Here is a 20,609-nt window from a genome sequence, read left to right as displayed (position 1 = left end):
TACAAAAACTAATTAGCTTATTACATTCTGTTGTGTTTTAAGATGTTAATGACAAGAGTGCACATCAGGAGAACTTTTTTTCTTCAAGCACTTAAGGCACTTTTAAAGGTCAGTCTGTGAGTTATTAACAAATGTCATGTTTGTTCTGTTGAACACACTATGAAGAGACCGTGAAGTAGCTGCTGTACAGTTAATTGGTATGAAATGTTACACTACCCTGTACCGCAGACACATTTAAAAAAAAAAAAAAAAGCTCAGCAATGAATCAAAGGTTTAGAATCAAAGATCTCCTGACCAGTTAAAGGGACTATTTGTAACTTTCAGAAATGCTTGTTAACAGCGACACCTGTGGCCGTTAAGTCAACGAAAGTCAGCGTCGGGCTCGCGCTTGTGCTCGCTCTACATAGACATGAACGAGCATCGCTCAAAACAGTGAGGTGGTGACACACGTCAGCTAAAACCACAATATCACTCTATATTTCACCTGCTTGGCAGTAATGTTAGCTGACCAGACGAAGGTCTCTCCATGAATCAATGCTGATCCTAGTGTTGGCTTTTCCTGCTTCAGCCTCCAGGAAGCAGCGGGGCTCCGCAGCGAGGAACGTTATCGCCTCCCGACCGCAGCCGGAGAGAGAAGGGAGACACCAGCACCCGGTCGGAGACGGTAACATTTCTCGCTTCGGAGCCCTGTCACTTCACAAGACACGGGAAACCTCTGTTGGTCTGGAGGAGCTGCAGCATTTATTTCTGCACAAACGTCCACTGTACATTCACTAGATATTCTCAGAGCTAAACTAACTCTTCTGCAGTGTGGAGTGAGCGCGCGTTCACGTCTAGAGGTGGAGCGAGACAGCGAGAACGCGCGCTGTGTCAGTGAAGGCAAGCAGGCAGCGGAGGAAAGACTCCAGCCACACGCGAGCGCGCATGTTTCCCCGACCCGGTACATTTATACGCTTAAAAAAGTTACAAACAGTCCCTTTAATATCTGGGGGAAATCGCAACAGGATAATGGAGGCTAAGAGGAGACAAATCTAAAAACAAAAGTAGCTAAAAGAACAAGGTCACACAGGAAAAGTAGAGGGAGGCGGGTTGACGATCACCCCCCGGCTAGTGCCTCACAGAGTTCTCCAAGGATTCTCCGTCAGCGTCTACATCCTCATAGTCTCGTAGCTCGCTGGAAATGTGGATTTCAACTGTACTAGAGTCTGAACCTAGCAAGACAAAATAAGGGGTAGATTACTGCACATGGCACCTTCACAGCTTAACAAACTGCTGATCTATTGAGATATTGATCTTGCATTCACAAATGTATTTTGGGAATTATCTTGCATATGCAGTCTTTAATGTGGACATTTTGAATGTATTGCATTTTACCTGCATGTAATTGAAAAACAGATTGAAGGCTGCATAAATGAATGAAAAACAAATCCTTTAAAAAAGAAAAATTCACTTTATTTCTAAAGACTTGTCATTTCAGAGACACTGAATGGTGACACAAAACATTGAATAGTCTTTGTACATGTGAGCTACATTGTGCACAAACATAATTGTATAAAATTGTAAAAAAAAAGCTTTACAAAATCATCCCAAAATACATTTAATAGTGTCTTGTCGGGCTTTTTGTCACAGCAGACATTTTGACTCATAGTCATAGCAGGAAAAGCACAGGTGTTACTAATAACATTAACAATGTCTCTGTTGTATTCAAGAGTCCCAGAGAGCCAGCGTGCACGATACCAGGACCCGGAGACTGAAGCAGCTAATTCAGCCATCATTCATTTAACTATTGACGCCTGTGCTGTTCCTGCTGCGACATGTCAAAATGTCCTGTGTGAAAAAAGGCCCATGTCATCACTCAGTGTTACGAGAATGAGGGTATAAATATTGTCATTTGAATCCAGTAAATGCTTATCAGTGTTCAATCTACACTCAGTTGCCAGTTTATTAGGTACACCTAGCTAAACCTAAAGCGGTCTGATGCAACAATCCTGCAATAAATCCTAAAGAAGTGTGTTTCCATATTTATATTAATGAGGGTAAACTATCAGAATCACTTCTCAGTATAATACAATACAATTCAACAACGCAAGAAACTTCAGGCTCCAAAATGACTTCTTATAGTTCCAACAAACACCGAACATTATAAACTTCATGAAGATGTATTGCATTCGCTTCAGGTAGGTGTACCTAATATACTGGCTACTGAGTGTATCTTACCTGCTTCGTCTAAACATTCAACAGCTTTGCCATTTGCTCTCTGCATTATCATCTTATGCATATCAGTACTGACACTTAAAGCTCCATGTGATAACTTGGCACAATTGCAACGCCCTTGAAGCTTCAGTAGGCAGAATGTGTTTTTGGCATCATTGGGCAAAAATTCCATAATAACCTTTCAGCGTATTGTAATTCAAGTGCTCTGAGAGAAAACTAAACTTCTGCACCTCCTCATGGCTCTGTTTTCAGAGAGAGTGTTCCTATTGGCTGCGCTCTGGCTGGTGGGCGGTGCTTGGTATTTCCTCAACTGATGCCCCCCGTTCTGCCGAGTCACAAACTTTCTAATTTTACAGCTAAACAGTACACGACAAGATGTTCTTGAAAACATTTAAGGTGAGAAATAAGCATTACAGTAACAGAATATTGATTCATATTTGATCAGCGCTGCCTAGTTTGATCGGAGTTCGCGAGTGATTGACACGGCAGGGCTCCAGCTCGGCTCTGATTGGTTGTTTTCCTCCGTTCTGTGAAATCTTGCAGATGCCATTAGGAGCACCGGAGGACACCAAGGTACGTGATTGTTTTCCAGATTAGCTGTCTCATGCACTACTGTCGGGATATACAGTACTGTAGTGACTTTTTTTTTCAAAATGATGTTATGTCATTACTTATTTTAATCTTTTTTTGCTCCATTTTCTACCCACTGCAGCTTTAAGAGAAGGTCAGATTTTGCACTCATTGTGAAGTTGCACAGTTAAAAAAAAAGAAGCATGCCCTGCCATGGTGGATTAACAAACAAATGCAAAACGGCAGCGACACTGTTTTCATCAAAAAAACTTTGCAATTTCACGCTACTGTGCTAATCCGTACAGCGTAGATCAAAACAGTCAATTCCGCAGGGTGTTCGTTACACTACACGCTTCATTATTGCATCCAGCAGGAGTCGACTGCAATACTGGTTAAAAAAAAAAAAAAATTCATCACAGAGAGCTTTAACTTTATCCTGGTCAATGTCTCCAGAGTTTTTGCCACTCAATGATAAAAAATAAACCTTCACTAGAAAAAAAAACTTGTCTTCAGACAATTGGAGCAATGGATGATATCATACCATGATGTCATCCAAAAGAAAATACATACGACATATAAGGAGGAGGCAGTCCAGCCATCAGGATGCTTTAGAGCTTCACCATCCCTGATATACAGGTGAGTTGTTACCGAGAGCCCAATTACCTTCTGAGAGGACGCTGATGGCGTCGGAGTGGTGTCCGTTGCTCATCATGTTCTTCTTAGCTTCCTGGACGTGACTCTGGTAGAGCAGAGTCGTTCCCACCAAGGGATTATTGCCTGCTGCGTTAGGCACTGAAGTAGAAACCGAGTCCCAGGCCAGCGACCTCCTCCGCCGCAGCCTGAAGTCAACATCGAAGCCCGTCCAGCCGTGAAAGGCCAGGGTGTTGAGGAAAGCCTGCATGGGGTTCAGGATGCCCTGAAAGAGTCAAAATGATGATTTAAGGTGTTAGACGTCGATAAAAACTGTTTTATTCTGTGTGTTAATGTTTTTTAACCCACCATGATAAACCATGTGATGAGGGCTGCGTTTCTGATGTTCCTGAAGCCGTTGTCATCGATGTCCGTCTGCATCTCCAGGTAGAAGAGGAGGCTCTCGTTGATGATGTTGGGAACCCAGCTACAACAATCAATATGTCTCATTAGCTTTTAACAAGTTTCTCTGAATAACACTTTCAAATTTGACTCAACAAAAAAAAAACACAATTATTTTCATCAAATGAACACGCAGCTGATATCCAGCTCTAATTATGCTGTGGAGAACAACGGATGATTAGTTTGACCTCTATTGAGGACAAGCACATGAGTTCTCATGAATCTGCCCCTGTGAGAGTCACATTACTAACACTTTATAATAAGCGTACAAATCATAACTAATGAAGCATGACTCACGATGAGGTCATGAATGAATGAATTCAGGATGTGTCATGACTTCCTGTTGCTCACACTAACGAATGAGCAAGTCACTATGAGTTTATGTGATTAGTTCATACTTAATAGATCAATTAAAAAATGTTAATTTACTGTTTTGTCATACAGTAATTTATATCTGACAACATTTTAAAAAGAATGTGATTTATAGACCGTTTCAATGGATTTGCGTTGCTAGGCAACAACTTTTCTATGGTCCATGTTTACTTCCTTGCAACCGGAAATAAACTGGGTCGCATTTGTTTACAACTGTGAAATGGTCTATAGTTAAGAATATAAAACTTATAAATACTTTGATATGGTCCTTTAAAGAAGTAGTGCAACATATTGGGAAATATTAAAAAAAACTGTAAAAACAACACGTTATGGTTTTACGGGGTGTTATGTGCCGCATATTTCTCGGCGGGGCGCAGTAACTTCCTGGAGTCTTGTTGTCACTGTGAGGTTGCCAGGCAACCAGCAAACTAAAAAGAGAGAGTTTAAGAGAGTCTGGCACATAACCCCTGTAAAACCACAACATGCTGTTTCTTACACTTTGTTTTTTGTATGGATTAAACGAAACAAGATATATAACGTGTGAGCTTTAGTGGTGCTGGTTGGTGGATTCCATTAGAGAGAGCCAGACTAATTGTTTTAACTCGTTTCCAGTCTTCACGCTAAGCTAAGTTAACCGGCTGACTGACTGACACCACTCTCATGTCTGTACGGTAAATATGAAGCGTAATCCCCAAAATGTCAGACTATTCCTTTAAGTTCACCCCTTTTGATAAAGAATGGTAACATACCAAACAAAGAACACCAGCATTATTTTAAAGAAGCGTATTTTGATCTCATTAGCCAGACGTCTCTCATTTTCCGTGTAGATTCCTTGTCGTCCTTTTAGCAAAGACGTCACTAGAATTTGGAAGGACGAGAGAGAGAGAGAGAGAGAGGTGGATATTTAGGCCCATGTGTGAGAAAGTATTCAACAAAGAGAGATTTGAGAGCGAGGAAACAGACCTGCAGATATGGTCCGGTTAAAGAAGATGGGGTTGGCTACGAGGACGAGCAGCATCGGCGCGTACGTGGTGACGTAGTGGGGGATGGCGTGCTGGAGGCCTTGCTCACAACTGCAAAAAAAAAAATGCAATGAAATAAGCATTGGGTGCTAATAAAACAGAAGTGCTATTATCATCATCAACAAAGTCCTTACTCAGAGATGGATGGGTAGTAGAGCATGGCCACTCCTTCGACACACAGCAGCACAGCCAGACCCCATGTAATCATGTGGTAGAGGATAATGGTGCTGATGGGGAAAGAAAGAAGTCATGAGACTGAGATCACAACACATGCTGCAGCTCTTTCATCTTGAGTTTTTTTTTTTTTGTCTGTGCACAAAACAAATGTACCGCACTCACTGGGGACTGTTAGCCCATGGAAACCGAAAAAGTGTGTTAAACAATCTGACACAACCTCAGACCACTTGGTGCACCTTCAGTAGATGCTTTCTCTAGAACAAAATTCAAACTACTTTTGCAAAATGAGCATTACATCTATAGTGCAAAGGGAATACAAGTGAGAGGAAGATGTTTCACACGTTCTGCTTGTCGTAAGCGACATATTCTCGACTCAGTTTAAAGCTTTTGTGCTTCATCGTGTGTCTATAGGAGGAGATGTTGAGGTGATAATGAATATGTAGATGGAAGGTGATGATGAAGCACCTGATTCCCGCGGATGTTTTCACCACCAGGAAGACGTCGACGGCGTAACAAAAGGTCCACCAAAAAGAAGCGCTGAAAAACAACTGGATCCACATCTGTAACACATAAATTGAGATTACACAGGTCATATGATAAATTCAGATAATAAGAAGCATGAGTGTGCTTTTGAGGTTAATCCGTTAATCTGTGACTTTACAGTTTGAATAGACGTGGCGTAGCGGTCGGCTTGTGCATCCGGATTCCGCAGGATCACAGGATTTATAATAAACAATATGATGTGTTTGATTGAGCATCATACATACCGCACTGCCGACACAGAAGACCTCGGGCCAGACGTCGGTGCTGTTGGCCACCGAGATGCGGTCCATGATGTTTGGCAGGCCCAGCCAGACAGATGACCTTACGATGATACCTGGAGGAGGAAAAAAACAACACATGACCTCTAATTAGCAAATTAGACAAATTCTGCTTTACCAGGAAGAGGAAGAAATAGAGAAAAACACAAACAGGGGTCTGGTTTTCATTAACATTTAAAGCAGAATTTCATTCTGTATTATTAAGTGCCTTAATGAATTAGATTCAGTCGTGGGAGTCCTTTTAATAGCAGCTTTATGTCATGGAAATATGAACTACCTCCAGGTGTGTTTTATAAGGGTGTTTCCATTTCCTACATGAGACTCGCTGGAGTGGAAAACACGGGAGCTCTCCCAGAATCTTAATGTGATGCAGACTGCACGCTGTTGTGTATTTCTTTTTTTTAAACTGTGTCAGGGGTGTGCTTTGAGCTGTTAGTCTGCTGAATCTCGCCGGGCACTAAGTACACAGCGATACATGACTTCATCTACACACCAAGCGCAGAGAGGCAAAGTGAAGAACGAGGCAGCTCCAGCAGTGTCACATTGGTTCTGATGCAGTGCAACAATCTGAAAATTATACATACAGCCTTATTTTTTTTTTTAGATGTGTGTTGCTTTAAGAACAATGCTGCATTCAGATGAACAGAGAGAAGAAAAAACTTGGAAGTGGTTAACAGTCAGTCATTGCTCACATGAGAGGATCATGATTCATTCTTTGGTTTCGTAATAAGCTGCTTCAGAACTTCTTAACATCTTAAATTTGTAGGAACTGTGTCAAGGTCTGAGCTGAGATTTGCATTTTTTTTACAAGTTTGTAATCAAGTTTCCCCATTTGTTACAAAACCTGTATCATTGACTCAACAGGTTGCAAAAAAATAATTTAGGATTTTAATTGATTTATTAAATATATAAAAAATATATAAAAATAAAAATCTTTCTTTTTTGGCAGATAAATTAAATTGTTCATAGCTGTACACAATTTATATTTAATATATATATATATATATATAAAAAATATATATAACTATAGCTTTATTTGAGAGCATGCCAAACTAACCGCTAGGCTAAGTGTGTTACTTGGTGACATCACCACGTTACGGAAGAAAAGGCGGGTAACTCCCTTTGGCTTGGACTTTGGACTTTGTATCTTTTATATGCACAAAAACTATATAACACACCAAAGGAAAGGGAAAAAGCACATATATATATATACATATATACATAAATGTATATATGTATATATACATATATACATATATATATATCCATATATTTATATATATATATATATATACATATATACATATATATAATATATATATGTATATATGTATATATATTCTGTAAATGTAGACAAAAATCTGTCTTTTTTGGCAGATAAATGACATTCTTCATAGCTGTACACAATTGTAGCTGTATTTTTTTTCTCACTGTTTGCATAAAATAGGTCAGATAGTGCAACAAAGGGGTTAAAAACAACATATTTGTAATGAAACCCAGCTGTGATACTAAAGAGTAGTCCAGTGAGTAGTTTACCTGTGCATCCCAGTATGTCACAGATACTGATGATGAAGAGGATCCGTGAGGAGGAGGCTGGTCGTGGCAGCGGGTACTGGCCCAGTCTTCTGTAGCCCTTCCGTTTGGGCAGGATCTGTAAAACAGCGAACAGCAGACTGAGAGCCGCGCTGCCCAGACCCAGAGACCCGAACAGGACCGGCTGGAAGGAGACCACGAACTGCGTCGCTGCGTCTCTGTTCGGGCAGCAGAAGGTCTCCAGCCGGGGGGATGCCATGGCGCACTGGGAGAGAGGAGAGTTTAGAGAGGAAGGATGAAGTGGGCTAAGAGAAAGAAGGAAAAAGAAGAAGGGAGAGGAAATGATTGGGTCTACACGAGCCGACTCTCTCTGAGAAATCACGGGGTTTGAATCATCATGTGCTTCCATTTAATCCCCACAGTTGTAGCTTAACTGAGTGCCACAATACAAGAAAACTACAATGGACTGTTGTGAGATTTAGCTCTCAAGTTAGGTGAGTTGTGTAGCCTATTTTAAGGAGTTGATTCATGTACAGTATTTCTGCTGTACTTGTCCTGTTCAGTATATAATACATTCAAATACAAATTATAATAGGACATTTTGATTTCATATATTTTGTTCTACCCCCTGAGGGAAAATTGTCTTGGGCTCAAAAAGAACTGCAGATTTATCACAAAGAAGTCATAAAACAACTTCAATATTAAAGAGGACCTGTTATGATTATTTTCAGGTGCATACTTGTATTTTGGGGTTTCTATTAGAACATGTTTACATGTTTTAATGTTCAAAAAAATGCTTTATTTTTCTCATACCGGCTCTTTTCACCCTCTGTCCGAAAAAAAAACGCTCAGTTTGAGCTCCTATACCCCGCCCTCCCAAAAAAGCCCAGTCTGCTCTGATTGGTCAGCTTGCCCACTGTTGTGATTGGTCAACTGAAACCAAACTCTTCGAACTCCACTCCAGCTCCGCTCTAACTATAGCTTTATTTGAGAGCGTGCCAAACTAACCGCTATAGGCTAAGTGTGTTACTTGGTGACATCACCATGTTACGGAAGAAAAGGCAGGACTTCAAGCAAGGCGTTTCAGGCAGTTCAGGAGCAGTGATTCTGTGGGGGAGAGTAATTCCTTTAGCGTGGACTTTGGACTTTGTAACTTTTAAATGCACAAAAACTATATAACACGCTAAAGGAAAGGGAAAAAGCACAAAAGCATATTGGTTCTCTTTAATATATATATATATTCTGTAAATGTAGACATTGTAAACTATTATATTATAGCAACACCATCAATCAATAAATGAATCAATCACTTAATTTTGTTACTAAAAGGGAAATTGGTCGTGCAGCAGAAACAGAAACCCCAGATAGAAACACAAAGCCCATAAACACATCAAATAAATACACTATAGAAATATATATATATATTTTTTGTAAATATGCTAATTCAATTAAGTCAAGTTATCAATAAAGAAAATCATACAATATTTGGGATTTTCTGAATGGGTAGCCTATATGTGGCTGTTTAAAGGCCACCTGTTACAGCTGTGTGCTGTTATCCCTTTTCCCTCTCCAGTAGCTCTGCCCAGGTGTGCTGCATTGCTTAAGGAGGCCTGGGAAGCTCCTGTGCCAGTAGCAGAAGGGAGAGGCCTGTAGTGTGGGAACTACTGGTCCTGCCGCCTCTCAGCCTAAGATTTTTGTTTTATCTTGTTCGTATTTCTTTGTTATATTTTTGTTATTGTAAATCCTATGGATTGGTAGTGTAACAAATGGGGGCTCGTCCGGGATCGAATGTCCATGAGGTGAGGTAAATGTAAGTTTTTGTGTGTACCTAGTGGCTTTTGTTTTGAGGGTAAAGGTCTTTTTTTTGTTATATCATTTGTGGTTATTGCTGCTTGTGTAATTGTGCTTTAACTGGGTAACTGTTTGGAGTTTTGCTTTAGAGCACCCTGACTATGTAGTCCCCGGGCAGGTTTGAAGAGCCTGCCACTTTGTTGTTTTGCCTTTCTTATTTTTGGTGGTAATCCTGAGTGTGTGTGTGGGGGGGGGGGTGGGTACGCTTCAGTGTATTGCAGTTGGCTACATCTTTGGTCTTCAGTGATGCACTGAGTTCAGCGTTTAAAGTCGCCTCAAGCTCGGCAATCCACTGAAGACTCGGTTAGTTAGCTGTCTCGGTAGGTAGGTGTGTTGGGGTGTCTCGCTGCAGCTTTGTTTCCCCAGTTTTTGCACAATGCACACCAACTTGTTAGACTCTTCTTTTTGTTTTTGCCATTTTGCTTTGTGTGTAGCTTTAATAAATATCTGCGTGCAGTAACTTGTGACCTTTGGGTTGTGGTAACTGCACTGCACATTTGTTGGGTAATTTAAAATGCTTGTGTACTTGTGTGTGATAGACAGTGTGACAAACTATTTATTTATTTATTGTATTATGGTGGGGATGTTACGACTGTGTGTGTGTTCCCTGCACTGTTGTCCCTCAACAAGGGACTTAACAAGTGTTGTTTTGACAAGTGTTAAAAAGTTAATGCTTTGTGCATAAACAGAAATAGAAAGCCCATTAGTCCCATCCTCAGATCCACGATAAGAAGGATGACATTTGGTGCGCTTTGCTTGCATAGGTTTAGCTGAGACTTGCACCAGGATTAAGAGCCTATACGTGATATAACTTACCAAATATGTATGCAGCAGACGTCCACCACGTCCAGATACACACGAGAGGTCACGGCAATGGCTGGAGCTGCTTGCCTGGACAGAGATCTGAGGAAACGGGTGGACATTTGAAGCAGATTTATTTGGGAAACAAAGCATCAAGGGCTTTCATTATTCAGCACTACAGAGAGGGCATTCATTGAGTTTGTACAATGGCATTCTAATCCATATGCACCTTCTCTGACAAGGCACAAAGTCAATTGTATGGCAAGCTTGTAGCCTGCTGCCAGGGATTAACAACTCCCTGAGGAATACAGTTAGTATCGACTGGGTGTTTAAACGTCTGCTCTCTGTTGCTGCCCTCTGCTGGTTTGCATGCAGTGTGATCGGAGCTCCCAAAGCACAACAGATATTGCTGGTGCAGTACATTTGGGAATAGCTGTGTGTGGAGAGATATAGCTTCTACCATTACACATTATTGTATTATATTTATAGCACACATAAAGCACTGCCACTAGTCTAAATCAATCATCACAGGGGTGTAATCCTGTAACAGAGCTGATAGAATCTGATTTATTTCATTGTCAAGATACAGAAGTTGTGTGGGAACTTAATTGAACTCTGTAAGGGAAGTCAGATGTCAGGATAGCTTATCGCCAGAGCTGCTATAGGGATTCAGAGCAGATTGTTGTTATCACGGGTGCTGAACATGTGATTCTCTTAATTAAGATCACTTTTGACTAAATGGAATTAAGATTTTTTTTATTTTTGGGATATTTAAAAGACATTTTTTCACTGATTTCTCAACAAAGTGTCATTACCATCACAAAATGCAAAAAAAAAAATCTGTTAATTTAGAATTAAATGAAAAAGAATGCTAAATTTACACTTACTTAAAGGTGCAAATTTTGAAATTCAGAGCATTAATACAGCAGCAAACAACTAGGCTGCGTCCGAAATCGCAATACAATGCACTCCATACTCAATATCGTCCAACATGCTCTTGTATGAATTAACAGTATATATATCTTGTTCGGGGCGCACTGATCTGCAATTACCACGTCACTTCCTGAGAACCTCATTGTCGGTTGGAGACGTGTTACCATGGTAACCCGCGCCAACCTCGTGATGATTTGTGAGAATCACAAACTCTGAACTAATTTATAAATGCATATAACGCCTAACAAAGTGAAATCTTATACTTACATTTAAATTGAAGCATTAATGATGTTACAGAGCCGTACGCCATTGTTATGTCGTCAGTACCACATTGCATTGTGGGATATTTATGCCGCTGTAGTGTCCAGCGTCTGCATACTGTAATAGTAGTAATAGTAATAGTTCTCTGCACTGCTCTCATAAGGATATTTAGCACCTTTAAATATCCTATCCAGACATATTCTAGGACAGATCAAAATAATTTGATTTGAATAATTATTTCTAGGATATGTTGGATAAATACTAGATAAAAGTGCTTATACATTCTTAAAAGCATATTGATCTCCCTTTGAATATGAAAATATATGTTTTCTTTCAAGGTTTCAATTTTCCACATCACACTTGTAGTGATGTCCCAAAGTCAAAATCAAACTTTCCCCCCTTCAGCAGATGAAGGTGAAAACAGCCGTCTGGTGTCAAACTGCACAAACATCATTCACCGCGAGGGTCAAACACATCTAAGTGAAGTAACGATAAGCAAAACACATTTTTGACTGGTGGGAGACTTTAAATGTCTGTGCAGTGGCAGCAATATCATTGCTGAGGCACATTAAAAAAACATTTAGAGCTGCTCTTATCTAACCATTTAAAGTTAAGCAACTGCTTTTTTTTATAAATTAACATTTTTTTTCATGATATTCTAGCCAAGGACATCAAATGAAACGGGTTTCTCAGTGGAAAAAGTGCTGCTGTGTTATCCTAAATCAGACCCAATGGGAAACAGATGGTATATCTTTAAATGTAGGAACTAATCATGACCTATCACACTTTTTTTTTTCACCTTTACAGTGGAGCAGAACTTTATACATGCAGATTGATTCATGTCCCTTCAGTTTACTCATCCTCTACCAACTCAACACCACCCATCTCCTGCAGCAGAGGATGGGTGTGGCTGGACAGTGTCAAATTACACTCAAATTACAGACCTGCTCAACAGGCCCCTCTCCCACTCCCTCTGCACCTCCATTGGTTGAGAACCAACCGCTCAACTCAACCAGCCTGTTTCCTGCAGGGCAGAAACTTTTTGTACAAGAGGAAATGACATCACGGCACCGAGACCTGCCACACAAACACTGAAAACAGATGAGGAGCAAACGTCTTTCAGATGTCTCGTGACTTCGAGTATAGCATCACAGTTCAGCCTCTGTTGGAAAAACCTATGAGGTGAAAACAATCCGGCCGTAAAACAGCTTTTTTTGGAACGGCACTGTGAAGTATGTCTGCTGGACACAAAGAGACTCCGCGAGACACTACATGTCAAAGTGGAGCTGCTGTTTTTTTCTCCAACCCTTTGATGAGTGGTGAGTAGCTGCAGGCAGACAGGCAGCACTATGCTGGCACTGCAGCTGGAGTGTGTTTCCTGCTTTGCACAGAACGCTTCAACACGTCTTATTAGTGCATATTACTGTATTTAAAATTACAAAACTGTGGGTGACTTTTGTAATGTCTACACCTAGATTCTGAATCGGACTGGTCTCCTATTCATGATGCTGCCTTTAATGGACGCGTCCTCGCTCTGCAGAGACTCATTGCTCAGGTAAAGGTTAATGAGAGGTTATATTACACTGCACAAAGACATCATTATAACATGATCAATTTATCTATTTAGAAAAAGGTTTTGCTGGATCTGAAAATCATCTTATTGAGATCATGATGTCTTAAGAGGAGCAAAAACTGTGAATCTATATGTGCTGTGTGTTGTTCACAGGGTACATCTGTAAATCTGAACACCTTAGACCAGGTTTCTCCCCTCCATGGAGCATGTTTACAAGGCTCCGTGACTTGCGCCAAGCTTCTGATGGAAAATGGGGCAAATGTCAGTAAGGCATCATGCTTTTTTGTGTGAATATAACTTAATTCAAGACGATCCCAAATGAAGACAGTATGTTTTGTGTCTTTGTGAGGCAACCATATCAATTATTGCTGGGTTTAACTTTTTGTTTTGGTGCACATCAGTAAGAGATTAACCCAAAACACAGACCAACGAGCATGCAGTCACATCCACGCTTACACAATGACACATTAACTAATCTGCAGATACAAAGTCTGACTTGTCAAACCCCCACTTTTAAGGACACTTGCTAAAAATATGATTAAATTTGCCCGATTTGTTTATTATTCTGACTTTTTTAATGATTTTTATGTAGAGAACTTCTGGTGAATTGTCTCAAACATATTCTCACCCACGTCAGGTTAACGCTTCGACAGTAGATGGACAAACCCCCCTGTCAGAAGCCTGCGCCCGGGGTCACGTAACCTGCGTATCGCTGCTCCTTCAACACGGAGCGACTCCCCTGGGGACCAGCCAGACCAGCTCTCCGATCCACAGGGCTGCAGCCAAAGGTTAAAGGTCACAGTCCACTCACTGCATATGCACGGTATAATCTATGCTGAACCAGCTGTCAGTCACTACAAACTGCACAAAACATCAGAAAAAGGTCTGAGAAATGTATAATGGATCAAAAAAAACTTTCAGCTACTAAGTAAAACGATGGCATATATTCATGCCCGGAAAGCACAAAGCAGATTTGAGAGCACATCCTTTCAAGTACATCACCTCTCATTGTGATGATTCTGGGAACTCTGTCTAGGTCATGCGGAGTGCATCGAGCCTCTTGTTCAGCACGGTGCAGATGTGGATCAGTACATCGACCAATCAGGGTTCCCTCTCCACGTCGCCTGCTCCAATCAGCATCTGAGTACTGTGAGGAAACTGCTTCAACTTGGTAAGAATGCCTTTTAGCTTTACCTTTTAATCTCTCCAATGATCTCCACTACATTGCTTTGACTTTTAGGCAAAGATATTGGAGTTTATATTTCTTAATGCATAGCCCCTATAACATATAAAACATGACATATTTCCTTATTTGGTGTAATAACGATTCATTATTGTAATATCTATATTTTGACGCCTTCATCAAAGCTCAGTTTGTGGCAAAGGGAGGGGTTACCACTTCAATACGTATTGTGTTTTAATAGGGTCAGAAGAAAAGAGTATTTAAAGGAAAACAATTGGTTTATTTTGCAGATATTATTACTATTATTATTATTATGCTGGTAGTGTTAACTTAAAAGTCTTTATTTTCTATGTGGCACGAATCTGCTCACGTCGTTAGTGTTTAATCAGGATTTCAATCAATTCTGTCTCAACAGTAGAGCCTGTAAAACCCCAGACAATGTATGTACATGTACATGAAGTAAAGCCAATGTTAACATACAACATGGGCTAAATACCCCAAATCATGACAACTTGTTTCCAGTGGTGGAAGAAATACTCAGATAATATACTGTAGTAAAAGTAACAATACCACTGGGTACAAATACTCTGTTAGTAAAATTTCTTTCAAAATTGTATTAAAGTAAAAGAACAAAAAATATTATCAGCAAAATGTAGTTAGAGGTAAATGTGCTCATTATGCACAATGGCCCCTTAGTATTAGATATTATTATATACAGTATGTTACTGTATCATATCTTTTATTGTGGATGCAATAATGTATAAGCAGTAATTTAATATTGAGCTATCTGATACTAAGTATCAACTAACTAAGTACATTTACTGAAGTACAAATTGTAGGTACTTTACTTGAGTATTTCCATTTCATGCTATTCTGTACTTCTACTTCATAATTCAGAGGATAATAATATACTATATATCTTTTACTGTACTACTAGTTTTTACTTTACAGATTAAGATTTCACATACTAAACACTTGAGCTTATAAAATATGATTCATTGTTTTAGATTATACAACCCAACAGTATATAAAATAGTAAAAATTAGTTCCACTTCAACCAACTACATTATAAGAGTAAAATGTTACTTACACATTAATGTATCAGTAATAATAATCAAATTTATGTCTAATTAATAATACAATTTATGGTAGAGTAACTCTCACAGGGGTCATTCTTCTGAGTTATGAGTACTTTTACTTTGAATACAGTAAGTACACTACCGATAATACTCACATTTTAAGTGACATTTTCAATGCTGGACTTTTACTTGTAACGGAGTATTTCTATATTGCAGTATCGCTACTTTTAGGATCTGAGTACTTCCTCCACCACTGCAGAAGCCCCATATGTCATTAGCTGATCATATGTTTTGTATGAAAAAAAACAAAACATAATCTGCCAGATAAATGTAGTGGAGCAAAAGTATAAAGTGGCATCAAAAGGAAATTCTAAAGTACCTCAAAACGATTCTTAAATATAGTGCTTGTATAAATGTACTTAGTTACTTCCCTGGCTGTTTCACAAGGGATTCTTGCCTGTATAAAATGCATGCTGTGTTTGACTTAAAGGTCCCATATTATAAAAAAATGAGATTTTCATGTTTTGTTTTATTATAAAGCAGGCTTAAGTCCTATATAAATACAGTGAAAGTATCGAAACACTCAATCCACAGGGAAATACACACACCCCGTATTCAGAAACTCTGCATTTTGAACAAGCTGTCAGGATTTCTGCCCATTTGTGATGTCACAAATATACAATATTTAGACCCTTGACATCATTTTAAACGTAGACATTCTAAATGTGTCCCAGTTTATTCCTGGTTGCAGTGTATGTGAATGTCATCAGCTGACAGGAAGTACACATGGACCCAAGCTGTTGCCTAGCAACGCAATTCTGTTGCAATTCCATCAAGATGCGCTAAAACGGAGCGTTTCAGACAGACGGTAAATACAGGCATATTCAGGCTGACAGTATGAGGAAAATAAAGTTTTTTTTAACATTACAGCATGTAAACATGTTCTAGTAGAAACACAAAATACATGTATGAACCTGAAAATGAGCATGATATGGAACCTTTAACATAAAATGATTTTTTTTTGGGCTTATTGATTTGAATATTCATAATCTGAGAGTAAATGAAGTCTAGCTAGGAAATGTAAGCAATAAAGAGGATAAGCGGTGCTCTGCTGTAGCTTTAACTGAACTGTCAGAGCTTCTCTCCACCAGTTATGTAATGTGAGGACATCATACCTCATTAGTCTCTGCTCTCCTCCAAGGTGCCAGAGTGAACAGCAGTGTGTCTGGTGACTCGTCGCTGCACATCGCCGCCCGTCTCTCCAGCCCTGAGATGGTGTCAGTCCTGCTGGATCACGGGGCCGACCGCTCCCTCAGGAACTCAGAGGGCAAACAGCCGCTGGACCTCGCACCTCCCAACAGCCTGGCAGAGAGGATGTTGAGACAAGCAGGAGGTATTCAATCCAAACTCACCAAGTAGTGGCGATTTTCACGGGCCTTTACATCGGGCTGGTGCCTCAAACAGTAACTAATAACCCAAACATCTCTCTGTCATGGCTCCTGCTTCTTCTCTCCCCCTGATGCCTGCCCAGGAGCGTCTCCTCTGATGCAGCTGTGCCGGCTGTACATCAGGAAAACTGTGGGCAAGCAGAGACTGAATGAAATTCTCGACCTTCACCTTCCCACAGAGGTGAAACAGTATCTTCTCTACCGATCAGACCCGGGGGGAGATCTAATGCACTGAATAACTGTCACATCCGGAGCATTTAAACTTCTGGGTCAGTAGGGGGGGTAGTTGCATAATGTTGCAGTGAGAAGAAGACGACATCATGGCTCATGGCTGTGGTAGTAATTAACTCTAATTCTCTCCTTTGTGACAGACCTCTGTAAACAAACTGATTCACAAGATCAGTCTGGACTTTAATGGGAAAACTTGGAGCGAGTTAAGTTTATCATTAATTATTTATAAACACAAGACACACATATTGGAAATGAGAATACGTGCTGCTCATAAGGTCTATTAAAAGTTGCATAATTCATTTTAAACAAGGTTTAACAAACGGAAACAATGTTCTTTAGATTACACGAGCCAAGTTTCTGTTGTTCATGCTGCTGTAATGATTTTGTATTCCTTTTTTAGACCAACAGTATATTAAACTTACTCTCATATGAAATGTTGTTCATGTCGGTACATCAATAAACATATCAATAGAGCGATTGGATTACCGTGACATGATCGATTACTCAGATTTATAATGCAATTATCATGACTAAATTATAAAAATGAGGCTCCATTTCTTGATTATTTCAATTAAAAGATATCAGATATGTTTCATCGGTCATGTTAGAAAGTGTTCCCCTATCTTCATCAAGTGCTATTGTCTAGAATCCACCATTTGATTATATTAACGGGGAAGTTCATCGAAAATAAAGTCCTTTTTTTGTTGGAAATATCTGGCCTTCTGCCCCTAATTCTGGTTACCTCATGTCTGAGTGTCCCAAGACTCCAGCCCTCGACAGTTAGGTCATCTGAACAGTCATATGTAGCTGGATGGCTGCTGCGTTTACCAATCATTTCAAACATGGTCAAGCTCTTCAGAGAAATGAGTCTAACCAGTAACAATGAGTCAGCATCCAATGCACACAAACACTACATACATTTAGGATCAAACCCCCAGAGGTTTTAGCTGCTATAAAAAAAACGTTTTCTTTCTTTTCCTTCGTGTTTTCATTTTAAGAATTTCTGTTCTCTTAATTTTTAATGTTGATTGTAAAGCAATGAAGCACTATTTAACACTGATACAAAATGATCCAGTTGCACATACAGTGTGTAGCGCGTTGCTATTTAAGACATGCACTGTATAACTTGCCTACTGATGAAATATATACATGTATCTGCATATGGACTGTGAATAAAACATGTTTTTCACTCACTATAAAAACAAAGAATCTAATGTGAGTTTGTGGTTGTACACAGGATGTGTTGCGATATTATGCAAATGATTCTGTGAAATAGCAGCTGTTTCCCCAGAGTCTAAAGAGGATATTTCAAAAAAGACAAAAGACAAAAACAAAGAAATGCACAGCAGGATGGATCAAGCAAAACAAACAAAAAAAATAACATTACGTAAACACTGAATGTATACAGCAAAAAGGAGACAAAATATGTATTGAATAAAATAACTGACACTGAAGTATTCATTGTATGAATGAATGTTATAACCCTGTTTTTTCTTAAAGCTCAGTTCAGTTGAGAAAAGTCACGGGTATACAGTCCTACATCAACATAATACATATCTGCAAAGCTACACTTCTTAGGCGGACACAATGAAGAGCATTTATGTGAACAATCAGGCATCACTCATTCCCATTCATTCAGATGAAAGAAACCAAAAAGTACAATATTTTATTTAGGTCACTATTTCTCTCTGTTGCCCAAATCTAGTATTTAAGATGCGCTGGCTGATTTCATGTTAATCATTTGTTTATCCACTGCCTGAAGCAGGAACATGTGATGCAAAGCAGATATAACTTTACTTCTTGATTCTCTCAATAGTTTTGTCCACACAAGTTGCATAAATATTGTGTCAGCGAGGCATCGTTGGTAATGTTTCCAAAGCGCCTAGCATTACGTGCTGTAATGTTAAAAAATAACCTTTATTTTCCTCATACTGTCTGCCTGAATATGCCTGTATTCACCCTCTGTCTGAAACGCTCCGTTTTAGCGCATTTTGACAGAATTGCAACAGAATTGCGTTGCTAGGCAACAGCTTGGGTCCATGTGTACTTCCTGTCAGTTGATGACATATACATACACTTCAACCGGAATAAACTGGGACACATTTAGAATGTTTACATTTAAAATTATGTCAAGGGTCTAAATATTGTATATTCGTGACATCACAAATGTGCAGAAATCCTGACAGCTTGTTTCAAATGCAGAGTTTCTGAATACGGGCTGTGTGTATTTCCCTGTGGATGTAGTGTTTCGATACTTTCACAGTATTTATATAGGACTTAAGCCTGCTTTATAATAAACAAACATGAAAATCTCACTTTTTTATAATATGGGACCTTTAACCGGTTATGGACCATATCACTTTTGTGTTGCTACACAATTATGGGAGCTGAGTAATGTCTACCACCACTGTATTATAAGCATTGATTTCAACAGGTCATTTACAGAGATGATGAAAAGGGCAGCGTGTGGTAGCGTAGTTCACCGTGAACGTCAACATCCTCTCCATGGTGACTAAAGCAACGGATGCTCAACTCGCCAACACCCTGCTTGTTAAATGCAGCACTCATTGGCTTCCCATCAACCCCCCCCCCCCAGTCTCAATTTGCCACTTGAACTTAATCATCGCCCCCCCTCAAACATCACCCGAGTGCCCGGGGCCAGCCGCACATTGAAACAGGGTTTCGATTTAACTGGTGTGTAATGTTAAATCAATACCGCGGAGGAGCTTCTGACTTCTGAAGAAAGACGTACACTATCCACTGTAAGCAATCACTGACAAATAGGCAATCAGGTGAGACGAGTCTGTCTGGGAATCAGTGTCGCATGACCGCTCAAATAATTTTCCACTCCAGTCACTGTGGCTTCACTTGATAGTGGTGTTGTTTGGCTCTGATCGACTTCCTGGTTCAGTCAGGTACTGTGTTGCACTCAGATGCACTTAAAATCAGCTCACCTATGTGTGATACCAAAGCTTTTACTTTCATTCTCTGGAGGAAACACACCATTAACCCCCCCCATGTTTGTTTTTTTTAGTGCATATGCACTTACTACCCAAATAGCGCAAAATGCATTTCTTATAGGGAATTTAAGTGAACACAAATAATGAAAGTTTTACATCCAGCGCACACGCTCGCTTAAAAACCAATTCCTTCTAAAAACAACTATTAATGGAGAGGTTTTCTACAGAGAACCATATGAAGGGTTGCCACTAAAATAGAATCAAGCAACGCAACATTCAGGGAATAAACATTTTGCGGTGCCCCCCGAAACAGCCCAGTGTTTATAATCAACGTAGGATTAGTTTACCCGTTATTGCATGAGTCACTGCAATCATCCCCTCGCATGCGAGCAGCCGCCGCCTACTGCGAACAAGCTGCAAATGTTGACGCCACATGGGCGCACATCTGATAACCCAATTGTGATCGTTCCTGGTGCGACGGCTCACGT

At 39.8% G+C, this 20,609-nt stretch overlaps 2 protein-coding genes across 2 annotated transcripts; one reads left to right on the top strand and one right to left on the bottom strand.

Annotated features, from left to right (window-relative positions):
- Positions 1–873: 873 nt before the first annotated feature.
- Positions 874–8,520, bottom strand: gpr143 (G protein-coupled receptor 143). The gene is made up of 9 exons (XM_037788975.1): positions 7,805–8,520; positions 6,215–6,324; positions 5,913–6,007; positions 5,405–5,497; positions 5,212–5,321; positions 4,998–5,106; positions 3,784–3,901; positions 3,448–3,700; positions 874–1,211 (listed from the first exon to the last, which is right to left on the bottom strand). Exons 1-9 carry the CDS (start codon positions 8,208–8,210, stop codon positions 1,108–1,110), a joined length of 1,398 nt encoding a protein of 465 aa, XP_037644903.1. The 5' UTR covers positions 8,211–8,520; the 3' UTR covers positions 874–1,107.
- A 3,529-nt stretch (positions 8,521–12,049) lies between these two features.
- LOC119500892 (ankyrin repeat and SOCS box protein 9-like) lies at positions 12,050–18,367 on the top strand. The gene is made up of 7 exons (XM_037790887.1): positions 12,050–12,966; positions 13,123–13,202; positions 13,374–13,481; positions 13,858–14,008; positions 14,257–14,391; positions 16,684–16,875; positions 17,014–18,367. The coding sequence occupies exons 1-7, from the start codon at positions 12,882–12,884 to the stop codon at positions 17,163–17,165; spliced, it is 903 nt and encodes a 300-aa protein (XP_037646815.1). The 5' UTR covers positions 12,050–12,881; the 3' UTR covers positions 17,166–18,367.
- The last annotated feature ends 2,242 nt before the right edge of the window (positions 18,368–20,609 follow it).

The sequence above is a fragment of the Sebastes umbrosus genome, chromosome 13 (assembly GCF_015220745.1).
Source record: "Sebastes umbrosus isolate fSebUmb1 chromosome 13, fSebUmb1.pri, whole genome shotgun sequence".
Lineage (NCBI taxonomy): Eukaryota > Metazoa > Chordata > Actinopteri > Perciformes > Sebastidae > Sebastes > Sebastes umbrosus.
Note: the sequence above shows the minus strand (reverse complement) of the source record. Positions and strands in the feature narration are given on the sequence as shown.

Bases quoted from the DNA above. Each gene is read 5' to 3' on its own strand.
- gpr143 (XM_037788975.1), bottom strand. From the start codon at position 8,210: ATGGAAGCACATGATGATTCAAACCCCGTGATTTCTCAGAGAGAGTCG. The intron at 5,498-5,912 runs GTGCTTCATCAT...TTTCCCCATCAG, and splicing joins AAAACATCCGCGGGAATCAG to CACCATTATCCTCTACCACA. The intron at 3,902-4,997 runs GTATGTTACCAT...TGATTGTTGTAG, and splicing joins ATGCTGGTGTTCTTTGTTTG to CTGGGTTCCCAACATCATCA.
- LOC119500892 (XM_037790887.1), top strand. From the start codon at position 12,882: ATGTCTGCTGGACACAAAGAGACTCCGCGAGACACTACATGTCAAAGT. The intron at 14,009-14,256 runs GTTAAAGGTCAC...AACTCTGTCTAG, and splicing joins CCACAGGGCTGCAGCCAAAG to GTCATGCGGAGTGCATCGAG. The intron at 16,876-17,013 runs GTATTCAATCCA...ATGCCTGCCCAG, and splicing joins GATGTTGAGACAAGCAGGAG to GAGCGTCTCCTCTGATGCAG.